The sequence below is a fragment of the Teleopsis dalmanni genome, chromosome 2, assembly GCF_002237135.1.
Source record: "Teleopsis dalmanni isolate 2A chromosome 2, ASM223713v2, whole genome shotgun sequence".
In the NCBI taxonomy this organism is placed as follows: domain Eukaryota; kingdom Metazoa; phylum Arthropoda; class Insecta; order Diptera; family Diopsidae; genus Teleopsis; species Teleopsis dalmanni.
The window spans coordinates 134,537,392-134,557,446 of record NC_051847.1 but is presented as its reverse complement, the minus strand read 5'-3'; the positions used below and the strand labels follow the sequence as shown (position 1 = coordinate 134,557,446).

The 20,055-nt window shown below is 28.6% G+C and overlaps 1 protein-coding gene across 5 annotated transcripts in view; it reads right to left on the bottom strand.

The window, feature by feature from the left end:
• Positions 1-20,055, bottom strand: part of LOC119686022 (5-hydroxytryptamine receptor 1D) — a 97,443-nt gene that overhangs the window by 8,203 nt on the left and 69,185 nt on the right. For all 5 annotated transcript variants that reach the window (XM_038100471.1, XM_038100474.1, XM_038100476.1 and 2 more), the window contains 3 exons: positions 17,661-17,786; positions 15,639-15,822; positions 7,658-8,783 (listed from right to left, as the gene is read on the bottom strand). In XM_038100471.1, coding sequence (XP_037956399.1) covers positions 7,875-8,783; positions 15,639-15,822; positions 17,661-17,786 — 1,219 coding nt within the window. In that variant the 3' untranslated portion in view covers positions 7,658-7,874. The remainder of the gene's footprint in view (positions 1-7,657; positions 8,784-15,638; positions 15,823-17,660; positions 17,787-20,055) is intronic.

Here is a 20,055-nt window from a genome sequence, read left to right as displayed (position 1 = left end):
ATATTTTTTTCCATTGTTTTTTTCGCAACGCACTACTGAGGTGAACTGGTTTCAACAGCTGCCGTAAACGAACTGTCTGACAGATCGCGCTCATTTTTGGCATAGTAATTGTGGTTAGTGCTGCCAAACTACATAAACTTAAAATATCGAAAAATATACAGTGCGCGAATTTTAAATGAGAATTTCCGAAAACTTTTCGGTCTTAATGTATCTACCGTCTATTTTAAAACAGTTCTAGGCTGAAATTGCATTGTCTATCTATTATATCTTGTATTTTACGCACTTATTTACTTAGTTGGCCATTGCAGATGTGAGTCATCTTTGGCCGCGTCTTATACCCTCCGACAGCCAGCCCGATTAGCTGCTTACTGTCGTCAGTTGGTAGGATTGAAACAGTTGGTTACCTAGTCCTTTCACCGAAGATGCAGACGTCCTCTACACCTTTCTACCTGGAGCGCCCTGCATTTTGTTCAGGACCTTATAATTTCAAAGAGCCTAAGTTTTACGTTACTGCGAAATGCTAGATAGACAAGGTTTCTGATTTTTTTGCTAATGGTTATTGAAAGATATATCTATAAAAATCGTAAAATTTCCAACAAAGAAAGTAATTTAATTTTCGTGTTTTAGCAAAAAATTAAATTGTGATATATCACTTTTTTGCTATAGATTAGCAATATCGCTTTTTTCTATAGAATTATTTATAAAATCTATATAGTGGTATATCTATAGATTAATTTCTTATTAAATTTTTATGCATTACGGAATTGGAGTTAACAGAATTTTTATTGAACTTCGTGTTAGATGTTTTATTCTTATTGAAAATTGTGTAAGTGATTAAATGCTTTGCTTCACCTCTTCACTCTTTTGGTTTAATATGTTTTATCTATTATCTAAAAACACTTAAGCTTCTAAAACGGCATTTCACATCTACTTTAGATATTAATGTTAAATTGGATCATATGTAGTAACAATTTTTTTATATATGTGAAAGCATGCATAAATATAAACTTTTGACATAAATATCCACGCTGAACATTTTGAAATAATTTATAGTGACACACTCAACGATTTCTACATTATATCTAACAATAGATATAAATTACCAGTAATGCATTGTAATATTTATTGTGCAGCTTAGCTATGAGACGAGCAAAGGCTTATATTAATATTTTCTATTTCAATTATTCTTAGCACTTCCACTCGTAAATGTAAAAATATTACTCATACGCACCAGTGCACACAAAAGGCATTTTATGTAAAACAATTGAAATTACATTTTTATATTTTTTTTTTTTTTAAAGAAAAGATAAAAAACAAAAATTATTTGATTTGAAAATGTTTTTTTTCAATGCACACATATATAAACAACAAAAATATGTGATTGCAATTCCTCGGTCCAATTGGAATTGGAAACGTTGTTCTACGAATAAATTTGCTGCATTTTGGGATTTATTTTACAGATTACATATTGCAGTCGAATAACGTAAACCTAAAAATTTTCCAACAGCTGTGTATGTTCAGGCTTTCTGCAGTATATGGAATTGATTTATATTATGCGATTATTTTGGAAAAATTTTGGAGGGTAGAAAAACAAAAATAACTTTTCTTATTTTCAATTTAGGATTTTAATAATGACATTCAATTTAGAAAAAATAGTATTGGGGAGGAATTTTCTCAGTCAAGTTTGACTGATTATTTAAGCATACTGACTGCAAAGATTGTAGTTAAGTGATTTTCTGTTGCCCTATTCGTATAAAAGAGTACAATGAGAGGTTAAGACTAAAAAATAACTGAGTAAAGATATTGTTTTAAACCTTACTTACTAAAGTTCTCAGATATGGCTAAATTTTAAGAAAATGTGATATTTAATCATTAAACTGTCATTAAACTGTTAATTAATTGGGCAATATTTTGGCCAGGTAATTATCAAATATATGAGCATTTAAATTATATTTGTATAGCAATATTAACACCGTTTAAATATTGATTCAATTTTGCAAACATTTAGATTTATGCTAATATACTTCTCTTCAATGACTTATCTACGTCCTTTAAAGCTATTCAACATAACATAACCTGATTTAATACTCGCCTTAATGAGGTACGCATTCAAAACTATCAGCTGAAAGTGCACTTAATTTACAATATCACATCAATAAATTTTGCAGTGTCTATTTGAGCAAACAAAATTTTGTTGCAAATTCTTCCTTTTTTTGTGTACAATAATTAGTGGTCAATTTGAAATCATCTCCACTGCTCTTAATATGCCGTAAGTGTGAAAAGTAATTAAATGTAAAGTTTATGAAGTACTGTAATTAAGGACTATTTAATTGCAAAATAACTTTGGAAAGTTATTTAAAGTTTGTAAAACGAAATTTACAGAGTTTATAGGAAAGAGAAAATCAATTCAAGTTAATGAGTCAAACGTGGGGGTTTTGATAATTAGAGCAAGTTCTTATTTCGTTATATAAATTGTTTTAAAGAAGTTTTTTAATTTAATTGCATCGAAAAATATATTCATATTTATTCGTTTTGAAGTTAAGTAGCTTTAGTTTGGAAGACCTTAAATAGCAGAAGTAATTATTTTCATCATAAAATTTTACTGTTTTTAACCAATTATATGATACCTATTATATTGTAACAGTCTTTAAGAGTAAATAAGTTGTATTAAATTTAGAATGATATCATTTTTTACAGTAATTGGTACATATTTAATAAAATACTTGATTTTATTACACACCAAATTTTCTGAAAGAAGAAAATTGTTCTTTATTCGCAAAGATTTCAGGATTACTTGCAATGTAACTAAAAGCCCGAATATTGTTTTATGGTTTTATGTTTATTTTGAAATGATTTAAGATATTGATAAACTTCTAATATATATCTATAATATCCATTTAATATATTTTGACGATATATCAGTCAATAATAGTAGTTGCACTTAGTTGATATACTTTCGATGATATTTATAAATAACATTATAGCTTTATTAATCATTAATCATTATTTAATTAATATAATCCGCACTATTTTTCTAAATATTATTTTTTTCTGAATTCGATTATATATTATATTGCTGCGTACGTTTCGAATTGGGCGTAGTCGTTCACAATCGCTGGATCCCGATAAGCAATTTAATAGTTATATGTAGCTGTAAAATTCTACATCTCCTTAAGCCGCTGTTTAATAATAATCGCTTCAACCTCAAAAATAGAAAGTTATTATATACTCAAATAATTAGGTCAGCACTACTGTACGGATGTGTAACATACAGCAAAGCCTCAAATTCTGCCATAAAGCAATTACAGATAGCACAAAAGCTGGCTTTAAGAAGACTAATTAAGATTCCTTGGTATATTAGAACAACAGACATGCATAGAGATCTAAGATTCGATTCAGTGAAAAAATATTTCAAGGACATCTGATCTACGATCCGTCATCAGTTAGAAAATAAATAAATGATGTTTCCAGTATAGCTAAAGTTTAGTGTGGAGCTGGGATAAGCCCCCCAGCCACAAAAAAGTAAAAGTGCGCAATAGCACTAACTCAAATCACAACAACAACAATTTATTTCTAAACTGTCATTCTTAAAAAACTATTTCTACAATTACTTTGATTCCAAATTTATAACAATATTTATGAGTTCTTTACAATATTATTCTAGTGAAATATATCTTGTAGGTATGTTGTATAGACAACTCATTGGAGGTTGTTTTTTAAACTTGTGTCTGTACCAGATCTTTCAATTAATATTATGAACTCATTAAAAGTTGTTGCATCTTCAGGTACATGAATTAAGTATTACTTATACCTGAACCCCTGCAGTTTATATACGTACTAGTTTTTGAGAAGTTATTGCACTTAAATGTCCCCATTCAGGGAAAGATGAGTCAGATAAATACCTAATGATTAAATTGAGTATATCGTATCAGAAAGGTTAAAAAATAATCAAAATACTATTTCAAAAACAGATCTTAGCACTTGTAAAAGATAATGCAAAGTAAATAAGAAATTTTTGCAGTTGAATTTATACAAGCTTATATTAGATAAAAGATATTTGTAAAAATATAAAATTTTAAAGTCAGTGCTTTTGAAGTATAATACGAGCACTATAAGTGCGAAATTTAATCATTATACCAATACATACCACTTCTTTTTTTTTACAAAAGTAAGAGTTGGGTCAAATAACTTTATTGAATACTTGATTAAAATTCTTTGATTACTTTTCCGAGTACAGGAAACTACTATTTGGTAAAAAAATTATATCTTTCTGACAAAAGAGTAGTTTTATAAATGTATGAAAAAAAATATTTTGAAAACATATAATTGTGTAATAAAATAAATTTAATTCAATTTAAAACTTAAATATATTTAGTAAAAACTAAATAAAAATTTTTTTGTATGTAACTTATATTTAGTGTTAATTTTTATAAGTAATTAATGTTGCTTCATATTTTCAAAAAAAAAACATGTACAATTCTTTACTAATACAACATTGCATTTGAAAAATTATTTATATACTTCCATGGAAGAGCTTTCACAATATTTAAAAACTGTTATGTCCCTAGAAGAGTATTTAGATATCTAAAAATTCTTAGATATTTCTTAGATATTTGGTTTTTAAAAATATTTAGAAATTTTTCGATCAAATCTTACGATCCTAATTAACAATGAATATTAGCTATTAATGTTTTATTGGTACCATAATTCAGCTTCAAATCTCGTGACGTTACTATTTCAATAGTATTGGGATAAAAAAAAAATAATTTCTTTAATAAGGAAGTCCAGATCCTAACTATTGAGTTAACACATGTCATTACCTTCTCATTGCGCCTCAAAAGCGCCATTCTTTCATTATTCAGTGGAAGTTTTAGTGTTTTCAAAATTGCAATTGGAATTTAAGAAACATGTTCAGTTTATAAAAACATCGACAATATTAATAAGTAATGTATACACTTTATGTTAGGGGTTTTCACGACTTCGAGTAACGCGGTCGGTAATCGAGTGAAAGTGCAACCAGTTACGTTAACTCGTGAGTACACTTGATTGTGTTGATTTGTTTACGAAAGCTGTTAAAATCAGCTGTATTTTAATAAATTTGTAAAATATTGTGAAAACAAAAGAGATTCTGATATAAATATCAATACTATGCCGAAGTTAAGTGAAAAAAGTAAAATTGTTGAGATTTTGATCAAATATAGTCTAAACAGGATAAAATGGCTTAATATAAGATTTAATATAATATAAAAATTTTTAATGTCTAAAATTTGGCATAACTTGAGATTTTAAAAATATTTTATAACATGTTTTAAATAGTTTAGGAAATAAGTTATAAAGTAAGATAAGCTAAGTTCAGTCTTGAAAAACTAAAGACACTTGATGAATTATTAAATTAATCAAAAATTATATGAAAATACGCTTTGAGTGCAATTTCGATTATAATTTTTAAAATAAATGCGCCAATATTTAATATCAATCAAAAGCAAATTTTAAATACTATCCATACGAAATGTTTAGTATAAATATATTTTCGGAATAAAATTTTTTCGTATGTATAAGAAAGATGGCAACACTGAAAATATAGTAAACGTGCCACGTAAATATTGGTCAAAGCAAATGCTTGACTAACGTAGTAACGTTGCTACGCATTACTCGACTTTTTATTTTTGCTCCTTTGCACTTCTAATACGTTTACTCGGTTTCTGATTGCGTTACCTGTACTCGCGAATAATCCTATCTTTTATTTAACTTAATATTAAGACCGCATATGCTTTATACATTAATGCGTCTATATTCGCCATATTGAAATGATATACAAAACTTGTTCAACAAAACTAATTGAATATTAGTTTGATTTTAAAAATTATTTATTTCTGTTTAAAGAAATATAAAGGTACTGAAATGCAGAAATACTGAAATTTATAATATGAATTTAAAGCTACGCTCAGGTTTTTAAATATAAGAAGAACACAATTTATGGATCATAGGAGACTACCTTACACAATACTTTTGAATTTATCATTGAAGATTGCCATGAATGCTGAACACTAGTAATACCAGTTAAAATAAATTCTTTTACTCCGCTATCACTAGTAATCAGTCATATATAAAACCAAAAATAAATACTAAAACCATCAAAAGTCAAAGTGCTAGCTAACAACACCGATAATGCAATAAAAAAACCAATGATTAGGAAAAATTTCTATTATTATTATGTTGAGGCTAGTTGAGTCAGTGCACTTGAGCACTTCTGCTCTCTATAAACTGCGAGATTTCTTCATAACCCCTCTCTACTCCATCAAACTAAGTTATAATTGACCTCAGATCTGTATACCTCTTCGAGGAGCCACTAACCATTCTGAGATTCGACAACGCGGTGTTGATAAGCCTGTCACTTTTCGTAAATAATTTCAGGGTTCTATCCTTTATATATTTTTTGATCGGATCAATCTTGAGGTCTCTGAAGATGTCATTCTTCCTAATGTAATATTAATAAATATGCGAAAAGAATAGAACACATATAGAAGAATAACAAGAAATAACTGCTTGTTAAGAGCCCTAAAACTATCAAAAAAGATGATTTGCTAAACTTTATAAACATTTTAAGCTGTAAGTGTTTCAAAATCAAAAGATAATATTAATAAAGTAATACATGATGTTGCTAATGTAATGATATTCTCTAAACTTTGTTACTTTTTTAAATATCTATTAATATGTACTGATATTAATGTTTGAACATTGTGGAAATTATTTGAGGACAAACTTTCTGAATGTTGTTATATTTCCATTGCACTTTCTACTATTAGTGATTTACTTAGTAAGGAAAGAATAACATTACGTGAACTTTAGTTGATGTGATCGATGAAGATCTTATAATAAATGAACATAAAAAAATTTATGAATCAATGTTTAGTCATTTAAATGCTGATCAACGTGAACTTTACAGAGAGATTGAAGAATCCATATTTGGGTCCAGTGGTAAACTTGATACAAATATGTTCTTCATTGATGGGCCAGGGGTCATCGAAAATCATTTTAGTTTTTAGACTTTAGTTCAAAAGATTCTTCGTCATATTTTATTTAGTGAAATGTTGACAGGCGATAAAAAGCGAGAATTTGTATCCATTCTTCACATAACGCTGAATACAAGAAGTGACTCGGATATACAAATGTTCCAAGATAAACCAATTTCCGATACAATGACCCTTTGGTATGACGATCAACAAATTAGAAGGATACATTTTTAATACACATGGTTAATTGTGTATTGCCTTATATACGAGCTGTACAAACAAAAGAGGAAATAAATTTCAATGATAAGTCTATGAGATGATAATAAACAATATTATATTTGAAGAATAATTTTTAAAAACTTACTGTCTGCACAAACGATTTTAAAATTTATAATAAAAAAATGCAGATATAATTTAAAGTAGTTACTAAACTTCAATTTAAAGTAGGTATTGCCTAAATCTCTATCGACTAATCTTAATAGTCATCAAGACTCGCTAAAAACCAATATAACAAAACTTATTTGTAATTCATTTCAAGCATAATAAATCATATTCTTGGAATGAAAAGAGAAATTTAATCAATATTTCAGACTCTCAATTGTCCGTTCCTTTAATTACATATTGACTTCTTTTTCATTACTCACTTTTATTGCAGCTGTACTCTCTCTCTCTCTTCACACTTTCCCACCCAAATGCAACAGTGAAGAAATCATAAAAGGTGCATTTTCATGTAATTAACTTAATTTCTATTGTTAAATAATTTAATTAATTTTGTTCTTTTCTCGCTGTATTTTGACTGCGTTTTTCTCGCTGTAAACTTTATGGCTTTCACTCGTAAACACTTGCAGTTTTTGTTGTCAACTATCGCCTTATCGACATTGTATTCGTTGGAAATTGCGGTTTCATCGAGCTGCTAAAGAAGCGCTTGCAGGTGAGACGCCAGAAGGCAGCGCGAAAATCAACGCTGTAAAATGCATAAATAAAAGGGTTTATGGCGCTGTTAAACCAACCCAGCCATGTAAGTACTTTGGCTAACGTGTGACTTATTTTATGCTCGCCTAGAAATGGCGTAATTAAGTAGCAAATGAAGAACGGCAGCCAACAAGCAATGAAGCCACCCACAACAATGCTCAACGTTTGAGTGGTTTTGTTTTCTTTCTTCAGGGATGATATGCGATTTGAGAGTGACTTAGTGTGATAGTGATGATGATGAACTCGTGTTTGACGCAAAATGGTTGTGTCTTGCATGTTAGGTGATGTTGCAAGCTGACCAGTGCTGCCACTGGTGTGCACAGCAGCTGTGTTGATGTGTAAATGATGATGTCGTATACTATGTGGACGTGTTAATTGATGCGTTGCATGCAGCTGTGGCTGCTGTTGCTGTTGCTGTTGAGCGTTAAAGGACCAGTGTTGCTCGAGCCCAAGTGTATTGTTACCACCTGTGCCACTGCCAGCAATACCGCAACCACTTGTCATTGTAGTCATCGTTGAAGATGCCGTAGATGTGCGCTTCAAAGATGCCGGACGTGTTAATTCGTAACAACCATTTTTTGTATTCGCTGTGGTGAGTGCAAGCATCGAATGACAATGTGTGCCAGCGGTGCCGCCACTGTTCTCTGCATCTGACAACATTAGTTCGTGTAGTTCTTTGGCTATTGTTTGGTTAGAGAATGTTCGTGCAGCTTGCTGTTTCTTTGAACTGTGATCCTGTTCGGAGAGGTCATGTTCAATGTCATTGTCCACATCTGCCGAAGTGTAGCGTTTGAATTTCTGTAAAACAAGAATTACACAAGTTTTTTTATTGAGAACTTCTAGAGATTTTGCAATTTCTAAATTAAATTCTTCATGCATTATTAATATATTTTCTAAAATACATTATAAAACAATTTTTATTTTTCAAATGAACACATAGAAAAATTTGTTATTAATATCGTTTAAATTGCCTGCAGCACTTAAATTCTTTGTTGGCGTAAGTTGTGCAAACAAAGTGCTTTGTAATCACACTAAAGTTTTAAATTTCTTACAGAATTCAAAAAATTACCATTAAAATGAAGCTTAAGTGCCTTATACACTGTCTATTGACATCTATAATTTCTGTTGAAATTGCTTCACCCATAGTTTCTTGCACACTTGAAATTCATTGAATCTTAAGTAACGATTTTCTTTGTTTGTTGAAACTTAATACTTTGTAGTTCCACCCAAACTTCGGAGTACTGAAGGCGGCGAAACTTAGCCAACCTAATAACAGTTAAGGAACGTTTTAAGTAATAATTTCATTTACTTTACTGACAATATAGTTAAATTTGTAATAAGTTGATTTACATAAAATTTAAATTTATATGATAGTCTTAAGGTTGGCATTCGGTGTGAAGTGTATTGTTTAAAGTGTTTTTTGGTTTCACTTCAATGGAAACAAAGATTTTATGGTCTTTTTAATGCGAATGGAAAGAAATGTAGTTTAAAGAAAATTGGGTATTATGATATTTTCTACAACCGTGAGGTATGATGGGTAAACATAAAACCAGTTCTTAATATCACTTATTTATAAAAATCATTAAGTCAAACATTGAATTAAATTCATGTTGAATAATTGAAAATTAATTGAAAATTAACTTAATTGAAAATTAAGTACATACTTATTTTACAATAATTAGTACAATGAATCAAACTTTATTTAGTTAAGCTCAAGCGCACACATAAAAATAAGTGATAGTTGGAATGACGGCTGAGAGTACCAAAATATGCGAAATAAAAATGTGCTATCTAACAGTATTAAAAAGCGTACAATTAAGCAGAGAAATAGTTTCACAACACATTGTCTTATGAAGAATCTATTCAACATTTTTAATATTTAGACAACACAAAAATACGAAAGGAATCAATACCAGTGACAGACTGAAGTACTTATAATCATTAAGTGCCTAAATGGCCAATTATTTGCCAATTCAACATTTAAATTGTCATAAGTGATATATAACTTCACTATTTAAACAATAATTTATTCCTCATTTGAATGTTCAGTATTATGTGTATGTTATTATATGTATATGTAATTGGTTTAAGTCATACATTGAAAATGTTGTACTGCATATGGAATGGCTTACTAATTCATATCAGTGAGCTATACTTATATTTATTGATTAATATCAGTTAAAACGTAATTCACTTGATTTCACCCATCCATTCAGTTAGTGATTAAGTTTTCTGTAATCAACCAAATGCTGCAAACAAAAGCCAAAGTGCTACATAACAGCATCAAACATAAATGGAAGCATAAGATGGATACTTAAGTGCATTAAAAAAAACAATGAATCAAAGTTATTGTTCAAAGAAATGATATTTTAAAGAGCTGATACCTTGAAAAATACTTGCGTATTTCGAAAATCAGGTGCGTAATATTACCAATTAAATAGTTAACCAAAACTATTACACAGGGTAAAAAAACTGAAAATTGATATATGATTTAATATATGACTTAATTTCTGTAGCAAATAAAGTTAAAGGAATTAAAAATTGTCTTTAAGAAATTATTGCAAGCAGCCTTATACCTCCAGCTTAAGAAGTACCCGGATTTTGTAAATAGAACACAAATTTAAATTTTATTCCAAATTTATTTTATCTCCTTCAAAGTTTACTTTTTCTGAAGCGATACACATATGCCAACGCTTAACCCAATCTTCCATACACTTTTCGTAGGCACGTACAGGTATGGTTTTTAGTTCCTTCGGCGAATTCTCATTTACCACCACCACGAAGGGACAATTTGAGTTTCGGGAACAGGAAAAAGTCGCACAGCGCCAGATCTGGCGAATATGATGCTTGAGCGATGACAGTGGTGCCGTGTTTGGTCAAAAAATCGCGTACAACAAGAATTTTCCATAGCAAAAATCGCTAAATGCACTTAAGGTAGTCTCTCATTAACAACTGCTGTAAACAAACTAATTGACAGATGGCGCTCAAATTTGTACCATGTGTCAAGAATGGGTGTACCAATATAAAAAAAAAATTTTTGAAAAAGGTCTATTACTTAAAGAATAGTTAACAAACAACAAAATCAGAATACTTTTTGAGCAAAAGATAATATTTATTAGTACTAGTAAACGCAACCTCATTGTTAATTCACTATTATGACGGCATAAAAAATCATAGCTACGGGTCCAAAGCTTACATTGTCTCTCCATTTTATTATTGTAACACAGTTATCTCTGTTGAAAATAAAACTTTTTTTTGATATAGTTAGCTAGCCCATACAAACTGAGCCCAATTCAATCCCCTCTGCTGCCTTCCATATAACTAATCCAAGAAGTAATTTTTTGCAAATTTATCCCAATAAAGTATTATTTGTAAGCCAAAGAAAAAATTTGAAAAAGTTATTTACTTTTAAATTTAAAATCCATATAAATCAATTTTTTTCATACTAACTTTGAATACTCGCTAAAATATTTCACTTTAATTATTAAAATATTAAACAATTTTAAATCGAAAATTAAAATAAACGTGAAAAATTTTACTCATTTTCAATGTTGCGAAGTTTTGTTAAAAATTTTTAAACTTGAATTTAAATTTTTCTAAATTTAAAGGATAATTAAATCTTGAGGTAAAAAGCTAAACTTACTTCAAAGAGAAAAGCCTTATTGTATTGTGTATTTTCAAGTAGCGGTTGTTGTGTTTTTTATGCCTGAAAAAGATTCTGCTTTGACCGACCCATTTTCGTCTGAATCACAAAAGAAAATGTTCAAAATTAAAAAAAAGTGAATTCCAGCAGAAAATTAAAGCGAATTAACTGAGGCAAAAGGGTCAATCTATTTAAAAAACACATTTCATTATAAGATTGTATTATAAGAATGCATAAGTTGTCTATATAGTTCACAAAGTTGTGTTTTAAATGCATAGTATATAGGTAAACTAAGATTTAAGTTTAGGGTTAGGATCTACCTATGAGAAGTGAAAAACAGTTCTAATATTTTTTCAAATATTTTTATAAATGTTAAATTTTTTTACAATTTAAACATTTAAAAATTTTATATACAAAATATTTTAATTTTCAAACACAAAATAATTTTTAGTATATTTTTTTCATTCCGTGTTTTAGTGGAACGAAAAAGATTATCTACATTTAAAATTGCGAAATATATTTTTTATTTGAATTTTTAGGCCGTGTGCGAGTCCGAGTTAATTTAGGTGAAGTAAATTGAAATTTTCTAGGGATTTTTTGCACTGCAGTTATGTAAATATTTATTTATTTATTTATTGCACTTATTTATTATTTTTGGTTTAAAGTTTTCAAGTTTATTTATTTTTTTATTAAACATATTATAAAATTTTCACAATGGTAACACCTAATTTATCTAATTGTTATATGATTTACCATACTTGAACTTCTGGTAAATATCAACATTCGCTGTCACACCGACATAGTTTACTATTTCCCTCAATTTACCATCTATTTACTCGAACTCGCACAAGGCCTTAATACTTAATAATTTAAACATATATACATTTATTTATGTTGATCTTATTAATATTGAAAGTAATGTAATGTAGTTTTACCGATTTTGGTGAATTATTCAAAATAATAAAAAAAATTCTTGTAACGATCGATTCTCTTATATTATATTAATATAAGACAGTTTACTGATGTCAATATAAATATAAGAACTTTTTATCTTTTTTTAATTTTGACGTGCTTACCAAATATTAAATCATGACAGTCTTAAATCTCATTGTTATTGGTACAATGCATCGATACAACACCTCAATTTTAATTCGTTTCGTTTAATGCGGAAGTGATTACCTACATGTTTTTGTGAAACAGATTAACTTGTATTAATACGGCTATTTTCGATGCCATATTATACCAATAGGACAATCTATTGTAATCTCCCTTAATCGCCTCATAAGAACACAATGCAAATATTTAGATTGTGAGACTTTCACCGACAATATTTAAATAAAGCCAACCATCAATATTGAGAATATGCAATTGTAAGTAGAACACTAGACAGGATACTGTAACAGAACACTGTAGTATGTGGAAGATAAAAATATCATGTGATATTTTACATATATATTTCAATCACTTAATTTGAAGAAATTTTGACTTATGGGACAATAATCGACAGTATAGTATATTAAGAAAGTAAAATCCTTAAGTACATTTCACACTGAAAGAATTTTTGATTTAAACATTTAAAGCCGATAAAAATAAAGCAATTTGTTCTTTCTTCAAAGAAAACTAAGTCGTTTTAGTCTGTTGTTGTGTTTTTAATATGGATGTAAATGGATAGAAGTTTTCATATAACACTAAGTGTATCCATAAAAAACATCCTAATAGCTCCTGTGTCAACACTATCGTTGGTTCAGTCTTTCTCAAGTTTACACTTGAGGAATCTTTTTAACACTTAGCAACGCAGATAAAACACTTTTTGTTATATTTCCAGCATATAGGAACTTCTTATGAGTGAGAGACTATACTATTGTAGTGCAGTACAGATTATTTTGCTAGAAAAATTTCTTTTACTAAAAGCACGACATAATTTGGAGATGCTACCACCTTTGCAACTGTTTTGACTAATGCCCTTAAACGCAATATTAATTTCAATATTGTAGTTGTTATTTAGAGAAATATCGGTATTGTAGTTGTTTATTTATGTAGTCTGAATATTAAGACAAAATGCAATTATGAATGAGAAAGATTCAGCAATTTTCGATAACACTTTATTAGTGGTAATGCTTTTAGGACAATTTTAACTTATGTTTGAATCATGTTTTCTTGCGAACCAACTGGTGGTTCGCAACATGGTTAAAAATAGTCTGTGAATCGAATCTAACATGGATGGATACATAGCTTGTAGTTTGTCCTCTGAAACTTCACTTATTAGAAAATAAGCACAATCTATTTTATAGCCTATATAATGTACTTATGCACTTATGCAATGCATTATATACTAAGCTAGAGATGCATAAAGCATATTAAAATAATCATGCAGTTTATTATTTTTTAATTTTGAGGTCCCCACTTGAATCAAAACTATCATAATGATACTTGACCATAAAAGATTGGGAATTAAAGATATATACAAACCACAAAATGCAATATTTTATTTATTTGTATTGACTATCTGCACAAATAGAAGTCCTTATTGTCTTCTGTATTTTTTCATTGCTTATCTTTTTTTTATGTAGTATTAGTTTTTCTTTCTAAGGCTTATACAGTCAAATATTCTGCGTTATTGAGTCGATTTTTTTTTGTTTGGTTTTTTTGTAATGTTATACTAAAAACTATAATGACTATAGAGTCCGTATGTTATTTTGCATTATGTATTTAACTTTTAATTATTTCATGCGGTTAATCCAGCTTTGAGGGGTATTCGCTTATCATTACGAATACTTTTAGGTACTTAAAGTTATTGATAACAATGTAATACCTGCCAAATTAATTTGTTAGTTAAATAGTGTTTTAAAAATTATAAGACAGAAATTGATTATTTTACTACGTTATATTTCATTAAATATATATAAATTGTTTTCTGATCGATTTAAATCTATCTATTATTGTTGACGTCATTTATAAGTAACAATTATATTTATTGTCTTAACAACCTAGTTTTAATTGTTTACATTATAAATAATTTATTTACAATTTTTAAAGTAATTTTAAACGATACTTCTCTATTGTTTCATTTATATAAATTATATTTTGTAGTATTCATTATACAATATTTACACTTCTTTAATAAATTACCTTGGGAATTATTTCTCATAACATATGAGTAAACAACATGTAAAATAATAAATTTTAAAATTTTTATCTTTTTGATTAATATCCTTGACAAGGATGTTGACTGAAATTCTTTGTCGTAATTCATTATTCCCATGAAGAAACATTCTTGCATAAATTATTATATTATGTGTATTTCTCGTTTCAATAATTGACCAATTATTTTCGTAGTATTATTTTTCGTTGTTGGGTATTTAAATGCAGTAGAAATGTAATAAAAGTAGGAGTAGAAATGTAATAAAATATTCATGCACTGTGATTTATATAAATAGTACAAATTTATATGAATACGCATATAAATCCTAAAGGACATTTGGAGCAAATTACCATGACATTGCGTGTGCTTCCAGGCAACTACACTTACGCAAAATTAACCAAATCAACACCTCGGCATGAGTTCAAGCCTGAGGTAAAAATATTTATGAGATGATTTTGTATGAGACTCACAGTAAGTCATGAATAAAAGAAGGGCATTAGTCAAAATGCGATATAAATCTTCGATTTCATGCCACATTGCGTTACAAAAGTCACCTCAGAGATTTGCAACCATAACACAATTACCGTAGAAAATTATGTTTAAATAGTAAAAAATAACTGATCATAATGATATAAATTTTCTCAACTCAACAAACACATAATAAATATGTGACTTATGTTTATAGATAAATTGTTTTCTATACATTTGATATTTGCTGTTTATATTGAAGGCATTTCAATTCAATACAATTTGTTTTCATTCAAGTTTATTTGATTCAGCCGCATTCAATTCAATACTCAATATCATTCAATTTAATTGAATTAAATAGATTTGTGAGCTACTAGGACTCAGTGAGATTTGTACTTACTTTGTTGTGTACACTTATATCGGTCATATTATCGTGCCGTGACGCAATCACACAGGAAATCCTTGCATAAACGTATATCATTACGGCCATGGGTATAAAGAATGAGCCCATGGCGGAGAAGATAACGTATCCTTCGTTCTGATTGTAACGGCATTCGCTCAAGTCACGTCGTCCGGGTTCGTACCTGCGTGAAATAAAAGAGCAAAAAAGCAATTCAAAATGAAGTTAATGAAGTGAAATGAAAAATCAAAATATTTTATATCAATTCAGTAATCCTGAATAACTTCGGATTTCAGTTAAATCCTTTAGCTGTGATTTCTGCGGTTTATTACATAAATACCACAAAGTAAATTGTTTTGTATTAAATATTGAAATTGATGCGGAAAACTAATTTTTGTGATGTAGTATGAGTTAACTTATGTTTAGAAATTGCTCAACAAAGTGGGATAAAGGATTATTGATTTTCATTTTATTTTTCAGGAAGATTTAGCAAACACTAAAGTATTACAAAAAATTTTTCGTGGTATAATTTACGAAAAGCCATTTAATCAAAATTGTTTTAATATTATATATGGAGGTGTACCATATATACATTCACAATATAATACTTTTGAATATAGAGTATATTTGTTTGATTACTATATTTCACTTGTATTTATTTGTCTTATTTATAGTGCAAGCGTTTGACTTGCTTCTTGCAATATTTTTTCCTTAAAGTTTCTGTAATTTCATAGTAAATTTATATTCAGACCATTTTGCAAGGAACACATGGAAATTCGAAAAACTTTTTCTTTTGTATACAATGATATATACAATATTTATTGTGCATCCAATACAATTTATTATTCAATTTGATTTACAACTTTTGTTCAATATTTTAAGGTGGCAGGAAAATACATAAAGAAACGTAATAACGTTTCAATAATAACAATATTTCTTGGAATTTCATTTTTTCAATTTACTAATATTTTTTTGACTTGCATTATTAACAATAAATTGAATGAACTTAATTAAAATACGAAAACTAAAATAAGAAATGAAGTTATTCGCTTCTATCAAAACTGATTCATTCGTAACATTGAACACATTGAATACGTAACATTGAATTGTTGTAATAGAATACATTCTATTACAAATACATTCTATTACAAAAGTGGCTAATAAATAGTAAAAACAGCAAGAAAATTGCATTGAAAAAGTTTATGTCTGAACGCAGATCGAAAATCATAAGAACACGGCTTTCAATGTCAACATAAAAGAGACTCTCCTCGAAGTAATGCGAAAACAATCCCGAGAGAGAATAAGTCTTTTCGAAGAGGTGGTATATTACATATTAATGTTAGAGAGCCGGGGACACCATTCCGATGACGGTCGGTCTGACGGCGCATAAAGGATACCACATCCAAAAAAGGTGACATTCCACAAAAAAAAAAAAAAGAAAAATAACAAAAGTGGCGGAAATCTATCACTCACAAACGTCGCTTAATGAGATTGATTATTCCTTTTTTCTAAATCCCAGCGGAATTTAAGCAGCATTTATACTTGTTTTTGTCTGAAAGTGATAATCCCTGAAATTGTGATTATCATAAATCAATTTTAACTATTTTAAATGATTGATGAAATCATGATAACTCAACCACTTAAAATTCCCTAAACACATAATAGAACGAGTCAATTTTGACTCCACATTCATAAAACCTGAAGTCTGGTGGTAAGACAATAATTTTGTGATAAGTTGGGTATGTTAACTAGTCAACAAGTTTCAGAATACCACCATCCAACTGAGATGAAACCAAAAAGGAACGTCAAAGCCAATCAAAACTGAAAAAGGTGTTGACAGTTTTTTTAATAACAGTGGTGTCGTTTACTCAGAATTTCTACCGGAAGATTAGAGAGTATATAAAGAATTTTACTTAAACATTATGCAGTGTTTGACAGATAAAACTTGTTGTTTATTCTAACAAAACAAAATACTTTTTGTTTTTAAACGATTATATACATTCATAAGAAATTTGAACTTACCATCCCAGCATTGGTGGACAGGTTATAGCTAAAGCTAATAACCATACGATGAGTATCATTATAAGAGCCAATCGCTTAGACCGTCGTTTACGCGAATAGGTCAAAGGTTGTGTTACTGCTAGATATCTGAAAGAAACATTTATAGCTATAGTTTTAGAGTAATATTGAAATATGTATTAATTACTAAGCATCAATACTTTGTGTATGATGATTATAACTATTTAGTTAGATAGTGTTTGGGTACAGATATGAATATTGCAAAGTTGTATAATCAAAATGGAATATTATGAAATATATTTTATAAGAACAGTACAAATTCATTACAAACAATTTCTTTATATATTATAAGATTTGGGACTATAAATCAAAAAGTTTAAAGTAATTATTTATAAGGATCGCCATTTTTACACACTTTACGTGCATTTCCAATATATCAGTAAAATGCTATTCAGGCCATAAAATACAGGACAGTAAAACATATTTTCGGGTACAATAAATTATTAAGCCATTTGAATTTCTTTGACATATCTTGAACATATAGCACAAGAGTCGTATCGTTGTAAAACAAATCTTTAATTAAAAAAACTACAAGAAAAATGGGTCTCACCTCATATAATAAAAGTTAAGAACTATGAACATCCTTTTCAGAGGAATTTTAAGTATCAGAAAGTTGGGACACATTCCAACAAAACTTATCTCAAACTGCAAGACCTCTTTCTAAATATCATTATAACCTTTGCCAATATTTCTAAGTGGTCTCAACATTTGAGTTTTTAATTATACGGTAATACAATGAGTCTATAGGCCTAAGTGGACCCCTTGGGATTACTGGTATTATCTATACTAACTTAAGTGCCTAAATAATCATTTATTTATTATTTTTAATAAATTAACTTATTATTAATTTAATATTAATTAAATATTATTTTTATTTAAGAGATTTAAATTATTGTTAGTAGCCTTAAAATTCATAATTTTAACCAACTTATATAAAATAATATGAAAATTGAAACGAATCACAACAAACTTTTACAATTTATATCTGCTAGTTCTTCCAATTCTGTGGTCTGAATATTTTTTTATTCTAGATATGATTTCAGAAAGTTGATTTTTAATGATAATAAACACCGTCTGTAATGTGTATTTTTTCACAATTATTTGAGTAGTCTTAATAAGAATTCCTAATTTATTGTTCTAGTCAGAAATGTACTAGTAACTTAAATAGTCAGTTTAATGTTTTATTTATAAATAGCATAAATTTACTATATGTAACTAATAATGGGCCGGTATACTCAACTGCTTCTGAAATAGTATATTTCGTTGGTTAGATAATTCTTTTTTAGTAGTTAGAAGTGTATTTAGAAAACGCACAGATAGAAAAATGCTATGAATCTCACTGTGTTAAGTATACATATAGTATATAATATCATTCACGCCTAAGTGCCGTCCCTTAAACCAATAATCCGCAACCGATGGTCCGAAATGGTTAAAAATCAAAATGGTTCGTGAATCAAATTTAACATGTGTGGATACATAGCTTGTAGTTTCTCCACTGAGATCTCATTTATAAAAAAACACTCACAAAAAATTTCCAATTAATTGGAAATATATCTATTTTATAGCCTATTAGGCATATTAAAATAATCATTATTAAGCTAATAAACAATTATCGTTTTTTTGTTTTTGTTTTTTTGCCTAATATGCAAATATGAACTTATAAAATCAATATATTGTTGATAAATATGTATAATAAATACATATACAGTTCGACTTCCATAACTCGAACTTCTATAACTTGAATTTTCTATAACTCGAATCAAAAACAGTGCTCCAAGGTTTTAGAGAGCATATTACATACAATTTTGCTTCCATAACTCGAATTTCTCTATAACTCCAACAAAAATTTATTCTGTGCCGATAGCAATATGGGAAAGTGCATTCGATTAGTCGAATTTTTGTCTTAAGTATAAATCCATTTTGATGTTAGGGGAAGTCCCTTTTTCAGAACCAAATGTTTGATTTTTTTCTTTTATATATTGCTTCTTTGTGTAAATGTCAGTCGCTGACAGCGTAGTAAAGTAAATAAAAGTAAAGTAAATAAAATAACTTCCAATGCTGCTCTTAACGATTATATTGAGCTTGACAATGAAATTTGTACATTAAGTTTTCCTACAGATGACGATATTATTGAGCTCCAAATACATAATTCTAAATTAGTGGATGCAATTCTAAGCGCAACGAAAACTGATGATGAGGTGAATGTAATTGTTCATCAGCCTTTCAAGAATGAAGTAGAAGACTCAATCAAAATTCTGATTTTTTATTTGCAAACGAATGATACTACAACTGATGATCTTTATAAGAGTTTGAATAAAATGGAATCTCTTTTTACTGA